This window comes from Carex rostrata, chromosome 33 (genome assembly GCF_964058835.1).
Source record: "Carex rostrata chromosome 33, lpCarRost1.2, whole genome shotgun sequence".
In the NCBI taxonomy this organism is placed as follows: domain Eukaryota; kingdom Viridiplantae; phylum Streptophyta; class Magnoliopsida; order Poales; family Cyperaceae; genus Carex; species Carex rostrata.
In genome coordinates this window covers 3,311,974-3,331,511 of record NC_135950.1, presented here as the reverse complement: position 1 = coordinate 3,331,511, position 19,538 = coordinate 3,311,974, and the positions used below count along the sequence as shown (strand labels likewise).

Sequence of the window (19,538 nt, the reverse complement as noted above, 5' to 3'; positions counted from 1 at the left end):
CATTACTTGAATTTCCCCCTTTATAAGCTACTTATCTAATTCTTTACATGGTAAAAGCTTAAACTTGATACCATGTACAAATCAAACTTATGTTTTGATAAGTGTTCAGGAAGCCACTTTTGCTTTCTCTTTGTAATGTTCCTCTAGAGATATTTGCCAAAGGTACAGGTGGTTGGTACCATGGTTCAAAGTTTCAAACAGCATGTCCTTGGAGGAAACATGGGTACCAGTCTTGCACTCTATAATACCAATATTCACTATCTAACACTGAATTCTAGGCTGTTATAATTTAAGAAAAAACATGGCTAAAATATTCTGGAAATTAAAATAATTCTATGGAATCAAGGTCACCATATTGAAAGCAACAGCCGAAAAAGAGGTACAAAAGGTTGTAGAATAAGACTGCGGCCCAATTTGTTTGTTAAACTTGTTTTACTTTGGGCCGCAAAAACAAGCAATCAGCCGCAGAAACATAATTAAGGCCTGTTTAGATTTGGGTGTGTGGGAATAATTTCGGTAAGTTTTTAGCCGAAGGATTTTTTTTTTTTCCATGATGTATTCTGCCCAACAAATATATTTACCTACCTTCATCTACTACAAGAAAAACAGGTTTTCCAGGCATTTAATAATGATTAATCACTTGCGCACTACTGTGACCAAATCAGTTCTGTTAATGGCAACATGGCCTATTAACCGTAGTAGGAATTATCGGTATCTGGATCGCGATCAGTCCTGGCCGATACCGATACGGGATCGGAGTATCGGCTCAGGATTGGCTTAGGATCGGGTTTTTTTTTTTTACTTTATAATTTGCTACGTGAGGATCGGCTCAGGATCGGATCGGACTTGGCCGATACCAATACGCATCGGCCGGAGGCCTATATTTTCTACTATGCTATTAACAGGGCCTTGGGGATCCTTTAAGAATCGTGCAAGTATGTAACAAACGGACTGGATTCAAAATGAAAAAAATGAGATACCTTAGGAAATATGAATTCGCTTCTTCCCCAACGAACCCTACAGCTGTCTCCGCTGCATATTTTACTGATTCTCCTGGTGGATTCAACTTAAAAGTAGATGTAGAATCACATTAACAAATAAAAAGTTCGGGTTCAGTTCAGTGAATTCAAAAATTCGTGATTTGGGTATAATTCGGGTATGATTCGGTACAATAAGTAAGTCAAAAAAAAATTCCCCACAAAAAAACTGCAAAAAAAAATTCAAAAAAAAAAATTGACGTTTTTTTCACGTTTTTCTCGCAAATAATACATGACTCACGTTTTATATGTGTTTTATTCGAAGTTTGGTTCAAAAACGTCAAAAAAAATGTTTTATACCCAAATTAAACGCATATAAAACGCGAGTCATGTCACTATGGTTACAAACCCATATCAAAACCAACTACACGTATTGCTTAGAGAAAAATACAAAGAGCATCTCGATCCCCACTATCTTATTCGCGAACTTCACAAATTTTACGAATTAATCGCGATTTATTCATAAAAGTTCGTCAAAAGCTCTTGCATCTTCATGTGTTCCATTTGATAAATTACCCTTTGCTTTATCAAATATTACATAGTTTGTCACTCACTATTGCTTTTCTTTTTTTTTTCAAATTCCCGTGTGCATTGAGGACCACTCTGTGACAATTTTAATATATGAAGAAACATTGAGGTTGATTTTCTTACGTCAATAATTATGAATACATGCACCAAGAACTAGAAGGGCTATATGAAGAAACATTGAGGTTGACGACATGTTGGCCAAAACGTAAGTGCATAAAAGTTGTTTGTAAATATGTTTTTAATTTCAAGACTGTTTGTAAATACACCAAGTATTAATTAGAGAAATTAAGTGAAATTTTTTTCTAACTTTTCTTCGTATTATTTCTAAATTATATCTGAATTATTTTTGAATTACGAATTTTTGACTCTACTAAAACTTTTTTTCAAATAATTAAATTGTCACCATATTTAGGATAAGGGATGTTAGACGAATTTTTTTATAAACCATAATTAGACGAATTTTTTTTCTTTTGACAAAAACCATAAGAATCAAAATGTCATTTTGGTCCCTTCTTTTTTTGGGACCGAATTATCATTTCGGTCTCAGCTGTTTTCACAGATTTCGAGAAAAAAATACGTTGAAAAATTGAAAAAATACCTGAGACCAACTTGCTATTACGGTCCAAAAAAAAAAAAATTTCGGGACCGAAATGACATTTCGGTTGTTATAATTTTTATAAAAAAAAATAATCATATTGGTTTCAGAAATTTTTTTTTTCTAATTATGATTTATAAAAAAAAAAAAATCATGTTAGACATCCTTCCTGTATAGCCCATCAATCTGTAAAGTGTAAACTGTGAGCCGCTGTATTTTTTGGCATTACAGAAAAGTGACAGAATACCAACCGCTAGTTTTTTTTTTTATGATTTACAGAGTTGGACTATAACCGCTAGCCTACAGCGAGTTTGTATCCTTGAGATATCTCAATTTTTGCGTGACCGACGTGTACGATGCCTATTTGGGGATAACGCAGGGGCAAGTATTATGTTTGCTTTGAGATTCGTGCAGAATGTATTAGAAAGGTTGAGATTTAAAAAAAAAACACTCAGGGCCTCTTCGGATGTCACAGGATTATATAGGATGAGATTTGACGGGAATGGGAATCCACTTTTGAAAAAGCGAGAACCCATGAGTGCGGCAACACACATGATTAATTATGGGAATATGTTGAAATGAGTGTTCGGTTGTACGGTGAGATTAATTGTGGAAATTAAATTCTATTTTTCTTTCTGAAATATTTGATATGATACATTTTTTTATTAATATAATTATTACATGTATTTAAATTAATTGGATTAAACAATAACATAACAATATTAATTAATTATTATTATATAAAATACAAATTTTATTCGTTATAATTAAATAAGATGTTCTAATGAGATTTGGTATATTTTCCTTGTTCTCATGTTTTGTAATTTCTTTATTTTTTATGAAAATTATATTTATACATGTTACATCCCAACTTAATTTGTAAAAAGAAAGAATAAATAATAATAATAATAATAATAATAATAATAATAATAATAATAATAATAATAATAATAATAATAATAAATGATGTATTGTTTGTTTTTTTCGGATTAGCTTTTATTAATATATACTGTTGAATTTTTTTCTTAATTGTCAAATTGTTTGACCGAGCAAGAAAAAAAGAGAAAAAAAATGTGGGCCGGATCTAGATTTTAAATAGTTCAACATGAGAAAACTTAGGTGCTAAAGAGGTGTATTGTATATATATTTGGTCTTAGTCTTTGACTTTGACATACAATTAATGCATAAAATTAGTGAGATGAGAGAGAGTAGCTGGGAAATTGAAAATGCAGTCTGAGCTCCGTAATTTTTTAATTAACTGGTGTGGAAACTGAGGTTGGATCAAAATGAAAAATTCATGAGAAATAAACTAACAGCCGAAAATGTACGAAATTTAATTACAACCCACTGGACCGATTTTTTTAAAAATACCCCAAAAAATAATTATTTTATTAATAATAACCAGGTTTTGGATGAAATTTTAAAAATACCCAGGCCGCAGATTTTTTCTGCGCTCCGGAATTTTTATTCCGGACCGCAGAAAAAATTTGCGCCCCGAAATTTTTTATTTTTTTTTATTTTAGAATTTTTTATTCCGAGCGCAGATTTTTTCTGCGGCCCGGATTTTTTTTTTTTTTTTTTTTTGTTTTTTTACAGTTTGGAGAAAAAAAATCCATCATGTATATATATGTATATGTATATGTATGTGTATGTATATGTATATGTATGTATATGTAGAGATGGGCTATGGTGCATTGCAATGCATGGAGAGGTTTGTGCATTGGACCATAAATCTAAAATTCAAAATTCAAATGACCGATCCAAACCGTTCATCTTGTTCTCCATATTAATATGTGCTTGGAGACCAAATTTTACATTTTTCTGAATTTTTTACTATTTATTAAGTATTTTACAAAATTGTTGATCCAACGGTGGCTTAACAAAACAGTAAAATCAGCAGCCACCGTTGGATCAACAATTTTGTAAAATACTTAATAAATAGTAAAAAAATTCAGAAAAATGTAAAATTTGGCCTCCAAGCACATATTAATATGGAGAACAAGATGAACGGTTTGGATCGGCCATTTGGATTTTGAATTTTAGATTTATGGTCCAATGCACAAACCCCTCCATGCATTGCAATGCACCATAGCCCATCTCTATGTCTCTGTATATGTATATGTATATGTATATGTATATGTATATGTATATGTATATGTATATGTATATGTATATGTATATGTATATGTATATGTATATGTATATATATGTATATGTATATGTATGTATATGTATCTGTATATGTATATGTATATGTATTTGTATATGTATATATATGTATATGTATATGTATATGTATATGTATATGTATATGTATTTGTTTATGTATATATATGTCCGAAATTTTTAAAAATACCATTTTCGGAAAATTAATAAACCAAAACACCATTTTCAGAATTTTTTATTAAAAACAGCATGGCCGCTTCTGTAGAAAGCGGCCACATACAATCGGGCCGCTTTGGTGGGCAGCAGCCACTGGAAAACAGAAATTTTCCTTTTTTTCCTTTTTTTTTTTTTTTTTTTGAAAACAGAAATTTTTTTATTATTTTTATTTTTTGTATTAAAATATTAGAAATGTTGAATATATTTCTTTGAATATAGATGGAATGCAATATAATTTGATTTATTAGAAAGACTGCAACAAATAACCCGGATCAATATTTTTCAGGCCGGATTTTTCGCGGCTGTAAGAAAAATTAATATATTTCTTTATGTGTTATTGGAAAAAAATAAAAATGTTTAGATTCTGAGTTATTGATCCCGGTTCAAAAGTCACTTCTAGATAATTCAGAAAATATTGTGATCTTTCTAATACATTTAATTTATAAAAAATTATATCTATTTTGAGAATTATTTTTTAAAACAATCATTAAATAAATTAAAGTTTTTGTTTTTTTTCAAAAATAGATACAACTTTTTATAAATTAAATGTACTAGAAGGATCATAATATTTTCTGGATTACCTAGAAGTGACTTTTGAACCGGGATCAATAACTCAAAATCTAATTATTTTTATTTTTTTCCAATAACACATAAAGAAATATATTAATTTTTCTTACAGCCGCGAAAAATCCGGCCTGAAAAATATTGATCCGGGTTATTTGTTGCAGTCTTTCTAATAAATCAAATTATATTGCATTCCATCTATATTCAAAGAAATATATTCAACATTTCTAATATTTTAATACAAAAAATAAAAAAAATAAAAAAAATTCTGTTTTCAAAAAAAAAAAAAAAAAAAAAAGGAAAAAAAAGGAAAATTTCTGTTTTCTAGTGGCCGCTGCCCACCAAAGCGGCCCGATTGTATGTGGCCGCTTTCTACAGAAGCGGCCATGCTGTTTTTAATAAAAAATTCTGAAAATGATGTTTTGGTTTATTAATTTTCCGAAAATGGTATTTTTAAAAATATCGGTATATATGTATCCCCCACCAAACCCCAGCTGGCCGAACAGGAACTCAAAGTTCGAAATATATTGAGAGCAATGCGGCGAATTCCATGCAGTTTTACTATATTCTATAAAGAGCGAATTTCATGTATACCCTCAAAAACTTTAAAATTATATATTTTCCTTTTAAATTTTCAAAACTCACAAATTTATCTTTTATATTAAAACTCATTCTAAATTTATAAAATACTCATTTTACCCTTTATTAAAAGCATAAAATGACAATTGGACTCAAATTTGAATCTGAAGGGTCATATACTATCCAATTAATGCGCATCGCATTAAGATATATCTGTGTTGCTTCAATATACGTGCATGTTTGCTTCAAGATTAGTGCTGATCTAGTGTGCACGCACTGCATTAAGGTATGTGCATGCCGCTTCAAGATCTGTGCTTGTTCACTTCAAGATTTGTGCTGATCTAGCGCACACATATCTTAAAGCAGTTTGGATGGTAGAGGAACCCTTTGTGATTCAAATTTAAGTATGATGTATGTTTTAGCTTTAAATTAGAGTAAAATAGGTATTTTATAAATTTAGAATGAGTTCTAATATAAAAGACAATAAAATGGATAAATTTGTGAGTTTTTGAAGTTTAGAGGGGGGAATACATAATTTTAAAATTTAGAGGGAGAAATACGTAATTTTGAAGTTTTTGAGGGGTATACATGAAATTCCCCCTAAATATAATTGTTGACAAACAAATTAATGTTTATTAGCTGTCTGCTTTAATTTTTGAAGTATTCTAAATAGCGCGTTATAGCGGCGCTATAGCGTTTTTGGATCCGAAACGCTGAGCTATGGCATCAAAACGCGCTATTTGAGCTATAGACGCTATAGCGGTAATAGTGGTCCGCTATAACACATAGTGTGTAGCGCAAATAGCGCGCGCTATGCAATATGAGCTGTTTTTTTTTTCCTTTTCAATTTACATGAGCTTTAAATAATGGCTTAGATTAGATTTTAACCATGAATTTTTTTGCAATTGACATACTAAGCTTTATATTAAAGTATTAATTATAAAATGAGAAATTCATCAAACGAAATCAAATAAGGAAGCTACAGCGCTATGCAACATGAGTTTATTTTTTTCTTTTCAATTTATATGGGCTTTAAATAAAGGCTCAGATTGAATATATTAAAATATTTCTTGAGAAAGGAAAGGTAGCACAATTGGCTAGGAAAATGTCCTAGAGTTGTTATACCCAAAGGTCGAGAGTTCGATTCCCCCTCACGAACTTTGGTAGCTACTACCAAGTTTTAAAAAAAAAAGATATTTCTTGAAGTAACTAAATGATACTTACTATATGGTAATTTGAATATTTTGAATAGATTAAGATACTTAATTATGCCATGATGTCTAGGTTATTTTGAAATTTATATAGAAAAAAGATCGATTATGTCATGATGCTGAATATATTTTGAATATAAAAAGATGAGGAGGGTTCAAATGTACCCAAATTTTTGTGCACCCAAATGCACCTATCTTTCAAATTCTTTTTCTCCGTTTTCAAAGTTCGAATAGTCAATCCGAACCGTTATATGCGATCTATATATTAAGATGTGCTTGGAGACCAAATTTTACATTTTTTGGAATTTATTTACTATTTATTAAGCCACTTTGAAAATCGTTAATTTTACATTTTCTGGACCATTGGATCAGCGATTTTCAAAGTAGCTTAATAAATAGTAAAAAAAATTCAAAAAATGTAAAATTTGGTCTCCAAGCACATCTTAATATATAGATCACATCTAACGGTTCCGATTTACTATTCGGACTTTGAAAATGGAGAAAAATGATAGGGTGCATTTGGGTGCACAAAAATTTGGGTGCATTTGAACTCTCCTCTAAAAAGATCAATACTTTATGATATTAGTATTACTATGAATATTTTGAGTCGCAATTTGGACTTTGTATTGGTTCAATATGAATATTATAATTTTTTAATTAATTTGATATTATTTATTGTTCTATGAGACTTAGATAATGTTGATATTTAGTACAAATATATGATATATTTTTTATAAAAATAAAAAAATGCTATGTAGCATAGCTTTCGCTATAGCGACGCTATTCGCTATAGCTTTTTTTGTAGGCTTCCCGCTATGACGCGATAAATGCTATTTAGAACCTTTGAATTTTTGAAATCCTACTTGAGGAGCTTATGTTTGAAATCAAATACAAGCCACTAGGTTGAGTTGAGCACTTTAGTCCTCATGTCATGTTAAAAAAAAATGATAGAAAAGAACATTGTAGATATTAAATCCACGTAAATCTTAACTGAAAGCATTGATTTTTGTCCTTTGCTATTTTTACTTTGAGTGATTAGAAATCAGAGGTAAGTTCAATTTTATAACTTCCAAAAATTAGAAATTTAGTATTATATTGATCTTGCTGGCTTGTAATTCCTTTTTCTGATTTTTTTTATTAATATCCACAAAAAATATTAAATTTCAAAATCTACACCATATTTGACAAGATTTCGAAAACTGTCCAAACCGTAGATTTCTTTTCCGGTTTTAGGCATCTCAAAACTACAACTTTTTACAAAACCAGAAAATAAATTTCCAATTTTGATTTTGGAATTCCAAAACCGGCAATATATTTCTTAGTTTTAAGTTTTTTTAAGTAAACAAAAAAAATTATAATTTATTTATTTTTTGTATTGAAATATTATAAATATTTTATATATTTTTTTCAAAATAGATGGAATACTATATAATTTGATTTGTTAGAAAGACTGCGACAAATAATCCGGATCAATATTTAATTTTCAGGCTGGACTTTTAGCGGCTGTAAGAAAAATTAAAATATTTCTTGATGTGTTATTGGAAAAAAAATTTGAATCTGAGTTATTGATCTCGATTAAAAAGTCACTTTTAGATAAATACAGAAAATATTGTTATCGTCCTATTTTTTAAAAACAAAAAAATTGTGAGAAAAAGTTTTTCAATGAAAATTTTGTCAAAACTGTTTTGTCAGAGAATGTTTTTATTTTTTCTTAATTTTTCATTTTTCTTAATTTTTTAAAATTATACAATTATTTTTATTAAAAGATTACAATAATGTAATTAAATAAAATTAATTAAATATTTAATATTACTAAAATGGGTAAAAGTAAAATAAGAAAATATTTATAAATAAATAAATCAATAAAATGAGAAAATAATAATTTTTATACATTTAAAAAAAATTTACAAATAAGTAAACATTTAAAACAAACAAACATATAAAATATTTAATTAAAAAAATAAGAAAACAATCAAACATTTAAAAACATTTACAAACAAATAAATTTTTTAAAACATTTACAAAAATAAACATTTATAAATAAACAAATATTTAAAATATGTAATTAGAAAAATAAGAAAACAAACAAATATATAAAATATGTAATTTAAAAAAAATAAGAAAACAACAGTTAAAAACATTTTAAAAATATATATTTAAAAATATGAAATAAATAAAAAATAAATAAAAAATCCGGATCACATCATAAGTTAGTCCCACAACTAGCAATCAAACATATCTAAGAGGGAGAGAGACAGAGTTGAAAGAAAATTTGAAGAGAGCACGTGTCTGGGGGGCAAAAAGGAAATGGAAGAGAGTGTGGATCCCAGTAGTAGAGAGAAGACTGGGTAGAGAAAAAAAATAATATGATATTTGAGCTGCGTCTTTTTAGCCCACCAAATTGCACTGAAATGGAAACAATGGGGCTGTACTTGTAGGAATATTATGGGGAAGAAAAGGGCTGCGGAACGCCCACATGGAATTATAATTTGATCTGATGACCCAAACCCATGAAAAATCCCAGTAAAAATTGACTGCCGAACAGGCCCGGTCCATCAAGAAACAAGGGAAAAGTTTATTTCCCCATGCAGCTGAACACACCCTGATTGTTTATTCTCATGCAGAATAAGAAATGTTTTTAATTTATATATTTCCAGACCTTATTGTATTTGTCTATAAGTATAGTTTACAACCTCTTACAAAACAAACATTCAAGCACATATCACAAATTGACTTGATACAATCTCTCTCATGGCTCCAAGGCATCTCCTTTTCTCTCTTCACATCCCTACACTCACAATCCTTACTCTACTTCTATTCAAAACTGGAAATTGTAATTGCTTCACCCACATTTTCTGCTTCGGTGACTCGATCAGCGACACTGGAAACTACCTCAAATCTATTGGCAACGGTTACCATCCCATCCGTCACCTGCCATATGGGGAGACTTATTTCGGCCGCCCCACTGGCCGGTACTGTGATGGACGGTTAATTCTGGACTTCATTGGTTAGTGCACTTTACCCATAGGTTCCTTCCTCTAAATACTGAGTTGTTTCTTAAGGAAATGTGATGTGTATATATTTAACAATAGGATAATGCGAATAATTAGCAAGAAAATTTTACGAAATTTAGTTAAATCAGTAAATTTTGTAGAATTTTACCCCCAATTTAAAAAATTTAGTAGGTCTGTTTTAAGAAAGATATTGACTGGCTTATATTTCATTGATTAGCGGAAGCGTACGGGTTACCATTTATCCCGGCATATCTCTCGAGAAAGAGCACAGAGGACCTCCTTCATGGTGCAAATTTTGCCGTTGGTGGCGCCACGGCATTGAACAATTCCTTCTTCGAATCCATGGGAATCGAGGCATCTTGGACGGATTACTCGCTTGGTACTCAGCTTGAGTGGTTCAAGAAATTACTAACTTCAATCTTGAAAGAACCAGGTATTATCTCAATCAAATCTCTTGTTTATCTTTATTTGTGATGCATGGACTGCGCTACCGATTTATATCTCTATTTTCAAATTCAAATAGGCGATATGAACCGTTGAACATAATCTCTATTTTCGGCCGATTAATCGGTCAATTAGTCTTTGGCGAGGATCAAACCGTCACAGATTTTCCTTACTAATTGACCAATTATTTTTTAATATAGTCGATTATTTCAGATTATTTTTCATTAATTGTTTTGCGGTACCCTATCCGTCCGACAAGCACATACCGTTATTTACAACATTGTTTTTTCATAACATCACTAATTAATAAATTGATTGTGCAGGACTTGGCAGCTCAGTCATGAGCAGTGCTCTGTTTGTGGTAGGGGAGATAGGAGGGAACGATTACAACCATCCATTGTTTAATGGAATAACCCTAGATGAAGTACGAACCTTTGTTCCTCATGTAATCAGAGCCATCAGATTAACCATCCAAGTACGCATTTTTTTTTTCTTTTCTCTTAGCATAGTTTCAACTTTTAAACCATTGAGGCTTATTATTATTAAACATGTAATTAGGGTAGGGGTGTAAACAGTCGGATACGGATCAGATAGTGGTCAAACCGTATTCTTATATGTTATAATTTTTCGGAAATTAATACAAATATGGATATATAGTCCCTGATACGGATTAGATATTAAATGCTATAGATACGAATCAAATATCAGATGGATACGGATTTGATATGAATATAATTCAGATAATTAAAGATAAATTACGAATATATATTATAGTAAAGAATATCCAAATATAATTTTTCATTCATAAATTAGATCTAATATTTTTCATAATAAATTTGATGGTTACAAAACATATATCATATTATCAAAACATTAGTCACTAATCATATTATAGTGTTATATTGTTCATAAAAATATATATATGTTTATGCAGTTTAATAAATCAGTCATATGAATATGCAATTTAATAAATCGATTTAAGAAGATAGATTATATTTTTCGTGGTTTAGGGGTGTAAACGGTCAGATACAGATAGTTAAAAATCATACAGTATCCTTATCCATTATAATTTTCCGAAAAGCGATAAACAGATACGGGTAGTCTCGGATACGGATCGGATAATTTAAGAAATTTTTCGAATTCGGATTCGGATGAAATTGGATAATATCCTCTGGCCTCTACATTTTAATTTGTTTTATACTGCTTAAAACTGTATTTCTTCATGCTAACATTCTTGATTGACTTTTTATTCTGCCTTATCCTGTGCATCTATGTTATTCTTGATTGACTTTTTATTCTGCCTTATCCTGTGCTTAAAACTGTATTTCTTCATGCACGTCATGGAATTGACAGTGAATGTTAAACTAATGTATGACACTGATCTTAATTAATATATAATTATACAGGAATTGATCAGTCGTGGAGCCAAAACATTGTTGGTTCCAAATAATTTCCCGATAGGATGTCTCCCGAGGTATCTTACGCAGTTCCAAAGCCGGAAGAAGGAAGATTATGACCCGAAAACAGGATGCATCAAGCGCTTAAATAAGTTTGCAGAGTACCACAATGCAATGCTTTCAGACGAGCTTACAAGGCTTCGGGTTCTCTATCCTGATGTGAATATTATCTATGCAGATTATTATAAAGCTTTCATGAATATCTTTCATAATTCAAAGAAATTAGGTAAGAATTTCGCAAGCAAAATTAGCAAGCCATCCATCCAACAATTAAGCAACCAAAATCTAGTTTGACTATCATCTATGCATATTAATATTGTATGTCACTATGGTTTTCAAAACTTTGATATCGACTTTTAGGAATTCAATTAACATATATAATTGCAAAATAGAACTAAAAAAATGGTTTTTAAGGAACTTATTACCTACATATAATATTCCACAAAAGAAAATAATATACTCATTAATTACTTGATATTGATTCCTTTTGCTGAGCTATATACATTATCTCATATTTTTACATAAGAATCACTTTTCAAGCAGATAAGAAATATTTTAAAAGAATGTTCTTCTATTTATCTTGTGCACTAACTACATTCACTAAAGTAGCTATGCAAGTTAATGTATTTCATTTTATTCCATAATTAGATCACTTTACAAAATTGTTACAATCTTTTGTGTAGGTTTCAGTTACCCTTTAATGGCATGTTGCGGGGGCAAAGGCCCTTACAATTTCTCATCATTTACACGATGCGGAAATCAAGGTACTACGGTTTGTTCGGACCCATCGAAGTACGTATCATGGGATGGGATCCACATGACAGAGGCCGCTTACAAAGTGATTGCACATGGAGTGCTACGAGGGTCATACTCTTTCCCTCCCATAAGTAACATTTGCTCCGGTATCATGTATAATTCAGAGAGCCTTCTTCTTGATCCCTCTAACGCAATGTAGTGGCTGAGATAGACTACATATGGGAAACCAGAAGAAATCTGAACTTACTTAATTTGCCTTTGTTTTATATTAGTAGTTGTAAGGAATGTTTTAGGTTGAAAAAAAGCAAGACAATTTGTATAAAGAACTGGTACTGAAATTTGTTGTACTGTCCATGGAAGTAGGGGTGTCAATGGTACCCTTTATCCATTTACCTGAATTGTATTGTGTTCGATAAGACGGCTACGGGTATGGATAAAGTATATTCCATACCTGTTACCCGATCGGACAATTATAATAAAAATTATACATATTATATGTATTAATGAACAATGAACATCTATTTTTCAACCACTTTTGATAGTTGTGTTACACTTAAATTAATCATTAAAACATGTAAATAAATTTCAGCAAATTCCAATAAAGTTTAGACCTTCAAAACATGTGTGTGTGTGAAATGAGTGTGTTTTAATGAATAATAAAAATTATTATTATATTAGAATTACCCATTATTTACCTGCTACTATTTCGTTATCCAACAACCATAACGGATTAAGGTATTATATGGATAAACTGTATTTCTTCATGCTAACATTCTTCGTTGACTTTTTATTCTGCCTTATCCTGTGTATCTATGTTATTTTAAGACAGGGCTGTCTTTGTTAAAGACAGAACGTCATGGAATTGACAGTGAATACTAAACTAATGTATGACACTGATCTTAATTTATATATAATTATACAGGAATTGATCAGTTGTGGAGCCAAAACATTATTGGTTCCTAATAATTTCCCGGTAGGATGCATTCCGAGGTATCTTACGCTGTTCCAAAGCCGGAAAAAGGAAGACTATGACCCGGAAACAGGATGCATCAAGCGCTTAAATCAGTTTGCTGAGTACCACAATGCCATGCTTTCAGAGGAGCTTACAAAGCTTCGGGTTCTCTATCCTGATGTGAATATTATCTATGCAGATTATTATAAAGCTTCCATGAATATCTTTCATAATTAAAAGAAATTAGGTATGAATATCGCAATCAAACTTAGCAAGACATCCATCCAACAAGCCACCAAAATCTATGAATATTAATATTTTGAGTCACTATGGTTTTCAAAACATTGATATCGACTTTTGGAATTCAATTAAAACAATTGCAAAATAGAACTATAAAAAAATGGTTCGTTCGTAAAGGAACTTATTACCTATATATTCCACAAAAGAAAATAATATACTCATTACTTGATATTGATTCTTTTTGCTGAGCTATATACATTCTCTCATATTTTTACATAAGAATCACTTTTCAAGCATATAAGAAACATTTTAAAAGAATGTTCTTCTATTTATCTTGTGCACTAATTACATTCACTAAAGTAGCTATGCATATTAATGTATTTCAATTTATTCCACAAATAGATCACTACACAAAATTGTTACATTTTTGTGTAGGTTTCAGTTACCCTTTAATGGCATGCTGCAGGGCCAAAGGCCCATACAATTACTCATCAATTGCATCATGTGGAAACAAAGGTTCTACGGTTTGTTCGGTCCCATCAAAGTACGTATAATGGGATGGGCTCCACTTTACAGAGGCCGCTTACAAAGCGATTGCACATGGAGTGCTACGAGGGTCATACTCTTTCCCTCCCATAAGTAACATTTTTTCCGATATCATGCATGATTTAGAGAGCCTTCTTCTTTATCCCTCCAACACAATGTAGTGGATGAGATATCTGAACTTACTTTTCCTTTGTTTTATAATTAATTGTTGTAAAAAATGTTTTAGGTTGAAAAAATAGCAAGACAATTTGCATAAAGCACTGGTACTGAAATTTGTTGTACTGTCCATGGAAGTAGGGGTGTCAATGGCACCTTTTTATCCGTATATCCAACCCGTATCGTGTTCGATAAGACGGGTGCGGGTAAGATTTTTTTTTTTTTTGTAAACTTATTGGGTACAGGTTAAGATTTTTTCTTTGTTATTGAAACGGGTAAGGGTATAGATAAAGTCTATTACGTACATGTTACCCAATCAGATAATTATAATAAAAGTTATACATACTATATATATTAATGAACAATGAATATATATTCTCCAACTACTTTTGATAGTTGTGTTACACTTAATCAATCATTAAAACATGTAAATGAATTTCAGCAAATTCCAATAAAGTTTAGACCTTCAAACCATGTATATATGTGTGAAGTGAATGTGTTTTAACGTTTTATTTAATAAATAATAAAAATGATTATTATATTATAATTACCCGTTATTTATCCTCTACCGTTTCGTTATCCGACAATCATAACGGGTTAAGAGTAGAGTGTGGATAAGAATAAGGTACAGTTAAGAACAATTTGGAACGGATACATATATGAAAATGCGCCCACCCAAGTCTTATTGTACCCGTTGACACCCCTACATAGAAGGATGTATTGACAAAAAAAAAAGGTGATTGGGCCAATTCATATTTGGATGATACTTCATCCCAAAATAGTATTTAATTAGGATTGGAACTGTTGTACCGGAGTAAGGCCCAAGTTTAGGCCTATGAAATTTGATTGATATCTTAATTAGTATTTATTGATCATACTAACTTGATTGTCAATTTTTTAAGCTATACATTATAGTATTAACAAAATTCTGCAAAAATTCTAAAATTATATCAGAAACTAGTATGGCCACTATGTCATCAAATTTAATTAATTTAATAAATTAGTAACCTCTATCCTGTTACCATTTTGGTCCGAACAAGGTTGTATTTTTGCTTTACCGTAAAGAATAAAGGTGGATTCTGTAAGTCTGTTTCTCTTAAATATTTTGATAGGCAATTGAAATGTTCTTAATAAATTTATGGCATTGGTTCTGATATTAATAGCAGATTTACTAGCATATCTAACCTTCCATTTGTAGAAATTCAGAGACCTTGTATATAATTATGTTACCCCTATTTGCTTTATATTGCTTATTCCAAACCAATTAGTGATAATTGCCAATATGGATTCCTCCAAGCTTATGCTCTCTGTTCCTATTTCTCTATTCATTCTTGTTATCAACCTATGCACAGTTCCAATGCTCGGTTGCTTCGATCGCATTATTAACTTCGGCGACTCAATCAGTGATACCGGAAATTTCTACCTTCTGAGTGGAAAGGCTAAAACAAGCATTGGTGCACTTCCGTATGGAGAGACTTATTTTCATCATCCCACCGGTCGATGGTCCGATGGTCGAGTCATTGTCGACTTCGTAGGTATGTAGAAATTGAAGCAGACAACAATGAATGAATAATAATGTTCTTTATTTCGAGACAAGTCGATTTCGGTGCATTCTTTTAAGATTAATTGTGAAATACAATTAGTTTCTGATAACATGATACATGGATACAGCTGAACAATTTAATTTTCCCTTCCTGCCACCATCTGTGGGTGGTAATACACCCGAGTATTTCCAAAGAGGTGTAAACTTTGCTGTTGGAGGAGCAGCTGCGTTAAACAATTCAGAATTTACCAGAATCTCAGGATTAAATACAACACTGGCAGACAACTCTTTGTGGGTTCAGCTCCAGTTTTTCAACAATCTCTTGCCAACGATAGCTAATGGCTCCGGTAAGCTTACAAAAATTAATACAACTTTCTGTTGGATGTAAATACTATATAGACATATATATATGTGTTCATTTCTATCATAATTATTGGCATTTCAATGTTTAATTTATTGAAATATGATAGATTTATTTCTCGACAGATGTCTCAACCATGATCAGAAACTCTCTCATTTTTGTGGGAGAGATAGGAGGAAATGACTATAATCGCGGCCTAGCTGCCTTTGTACCACTTGAAAAAATAACAACGTGGGTCCCATATGTGGTTTCTGCAATTGGTTCCGCTGTTAATGTAATTTATTTCTCAACTTAATTTGTCATAGTTTAGCGTAAATCTTATAATAAAAATCCTGAAAAAATCAAAAGATGAAAAAAAAAAATGTGTTATTCATTGACAGGATCTGATCAACCTTGGGGCCACTACATTGGTTGTGCCAGGAAATTTCCCAATCGGCTGCACTCCTGTGTACCTTATGCAATACCAAACTAATAGAACCGAAGACTATGATCCGCAAACCGGATGCATCAACCGGTTGAACGAGTTCTCCGTGTACCACAACACTTTGCTTCTGCAAGAACTAAACAAGCAAAGAATGCTTCATCCAAATGCAAAAATTATCTATGCTGACTACTACGGCATGCTGCTAAATGTTTACCAAAATGCAAATGACCTCGGTACGTACCTCACAAAAAGCTTATATATGTCATATGTGCAACTGTATGCAACAACTGATGTTATCTGTACAAACAATGCAGGTTTTGAGTCTCCCTTATTTGCTTGCTGTGGATTTGAAGCATCACAGTATCATTTTAGCTTCACCCATGGCTGTGGAGACGAGCAATCATCGGTGTGTGTTGATCCGTCGAAGGCTTTATCTTGGGATGGTATCCACCTAACAGAGGCTTCGTACCATGCGATTGCAAACGGAATATTGAACGGGCCATATTCTGATCCTCCACTTTCAAAACTTTGCTAGCTAATTATCATTTTTAGGAAACATTTGTCTTGCAATAAGTTACAATTTGTTCATCTCAAGTTTGGTGGATGCATGAAATTGTTATATTTTCAAATGTTCAATTCATCGATCATTAAAATATTATAATTCTCATAACCGCGCACTCCAGCATTTCCTCAACTTCTTGAAAGACATAGCAGGCCCTTCTTTGAATTATAAATTAATATCGAGTTAATTACATGAAACAACCGTCCATATAACTCGTGAAGTTGGTCGGTTTCAACAGTTTAGATTTGTCATTTGAAATCAATTCGATAGGTTTCAACTTCAGTTCACTAAAAAACTTGATATGCTTAGGGTGTGCTCCGGAAATGGAGAGAGGAGGGAGGGGAGAGGAGGGGTGACCGGACCTGACCAGATTCAGTTTACTTGCTCTATAATCTTAAATTTTGAGAAGAATAAAAGGAGAAGAGAAGAGAAAGGAGGAAAATTTATATACAAACTATTCAAAATTTGTAACCTACATATATATGTGTAGAGGAGGTTAACCGTTTGCCCAACTCTCTCTCTCTCTCTTCCCTTTCCTTCGCTGTTTTTTAGTGAAAAACAGCTTTAAGAACAACCTATTTCTACTCTTATTTAATAAACGTTTAATATAACTTTATAACAAACTTATTTTTTTTCCTAAGCATTTATTTTCTGAATTTTTTTTATTTTTACCATCTTTAAAAAAATTAGATAAACAATTTAACCATTTTTATGTGGAAATTTGATATTTACTCCATTCACAGATTAAACTTGTGGAACTATACTGTCAATTTCATAGTGAAACCAACAATATGGTTTTGCAGATATTTTCACTAACCTCACCCTTTCAAATTCGGAGTTGGCACACTATTCTCACTAAGCTCAGTCTCAATCCTAACGTACCCTTAGAGCATCTACATCCCTAAAACTCAAAAGGATTTCTAAATAACTGTTAACTATTTTTTAGAAATTATGATTTTTAAAGTTTCTAACTCTTACATTCCTGAAACTCATTTTAGAGTTTCTATTAAGCCACGTCAGCAACAAATTAAAAAGGAGAAACAATTTGAGCCAATCATTTGACCAACACAGAGTTTACAAACAGTTTCTTAATAAGAAACTTTCCTGCATAGTTTCTAAATAAGAAACTCTCCCACATCCCTGAAACTGGATTAGAAGCTCTAATAGTTTCAGGGATGTAGATGCTCTTAGTTTATATCTAGACTTTTCGATAGCATCAAATTAGTAATATTACCTTAACTTTTACTTTTTTCTGTTCTTCTAAATTCATTATATTGTTTGTTTATCATCATTCCTCATATGATATACATTCACAGATTGGTCATATGCATGTCACAGATCTCATACATTCACAGATTGGTCATATGCATATCACAGATTGTTATGTAAATATATCATTTCTCTCACATATTCTCTCACATCATTTAATGTCACAGATTGGTCATGTCATATCATATCATTTCTCTCACATATTCTAACATTACACCTTTTCACAATGCATCTCACAAACTAATACATTAATCATTCTCACCATTACTTTCGTTGCAAATATTATTCAACATATTAATTAACTTCAATCCTTAATACAAATAAACTATAACTCTATCTGCTCCGTTTTTCATTACTTGTATAGATCATGTAATATCATCTCTTTAAATTAAATTATATATATTGCTCTTCATTATACATACTACAAATAACGGATAATCATGATTTCATCTCGAATTATATTATCCTCACTATATAGTACTATTTATATCAATGTATTGTTTATGTGATCATATATCTCTACTTTCAAGGAGTTATCAAGTACTGTATTCGTTAACTTATAACAAAATCACATTTACATTACAAATTGTAAACTCACGCATGTTCGCTCAAAATTCTACTTTCAATGAACATGGCAATTGTGTGGTATCAAATAAAATGAATGTGGAATGGAATGGATAAGTTAAAGGAGTCAATATGCGTTTAACGCATGTTATGATGTATACATTGGATTTAGTGTTTGACTGGACTCCTCGCTAACATGGCGTTCATTGGACTTCCTATTTTGTGAGAGGGGCTAATAGTTTCATTTTGTGAGAAGGACTAATTATTTATTTGTTTGTAAAAATTAAAACTTTTAAAGGAGAAAACTGGAAAATTTCAATTTATAGCTTTGACATGATTTTGTCATATGGATTT

The 19,538-nt window shown here is 31.2% G+C and overlaps 2 protein-coding genes across 3 annotated transcripts in view; both read left to right on the top strand.

Annotated features, from left to right (window-relative positions):
- Positions 1–9,632: 9,632 nt before the first annotated feature.
- Positions 9,633–19,538, top strand: part of LOC144548651 (GDSL esterase/lipase At1g28600-like) — a 28,390-nt gene continuing 18,484 nt past the window's right edge. Inside the window, exons 1-6 of one of the 2 annotated variants that reach the window (XR_013509408.1) lie at positions 9,633–9,903; positions 10,128–10,343; positions 10,678–10,829; positions 11,761–12,037; positions 12,495–12,860; positions 14,532–14,597. Coding sequence is in view for 1 of the 2 variants with exons in the window: in XM_078297370.1 (XP_078153496.1) it covers positions 9,648–9,903; positions 10,128–10,343 (472 nt within the window). In the remaining variant the exon portion in view is untranslated. Of the gene's footprint in view, positions 9,904–10,127; positions 10,344–10,677; positions 10,830–11,760; positions 12,038–12,494; positions 12,861–14,531; positions 14,598–19,538 lie in introns of those variants that run through there. The other variant, XM_078297370.1, reaches the window with a different exon arrangement.
- On the top strand, positions 15,744–17,324 carry LOC144548291 (GDSL esterase/lipase At1g28600-like). Its single transcript, XM_078296975.1, has 5 exons — positions 15,744–15,996; positions 16,133–16,351; positions 16,491–16,639; positions 16,746–17,022; positions 17,104–17,324. The coding sequence occupies exons 1-5, from the start codon at positions 15,744–15,746 to the stop codon at positions 17,322–17,324; spliced, it is 1,119 nt and encodes a 372-aa protein (XP_078153101.1).

Bases quoted from the DNA above. Each gene is read 5' to 3' on its own strand.
- LOC144548291 (XM_078296975.1), top strand. From the start codon at position 15,744: ATGGATTCCTCCAAGCTTATGCTCTCTGTTCCTATTTCTCTATTCATT. The intron at 15,997-16,132 runs GTATGTAGAAAT...ACATGGATACAG, and splicing joins AGTCATTGTCGACTTCGTAG to CTGAACAATTTAATTTTCCC. The intron at 17,023-17,103 runs GTACGTACCTCA...CAAACAATGCAG, and splicing joins CCAAAATGCAAATGACCTCG to GTTTTGAGTCTCCCTTATTT.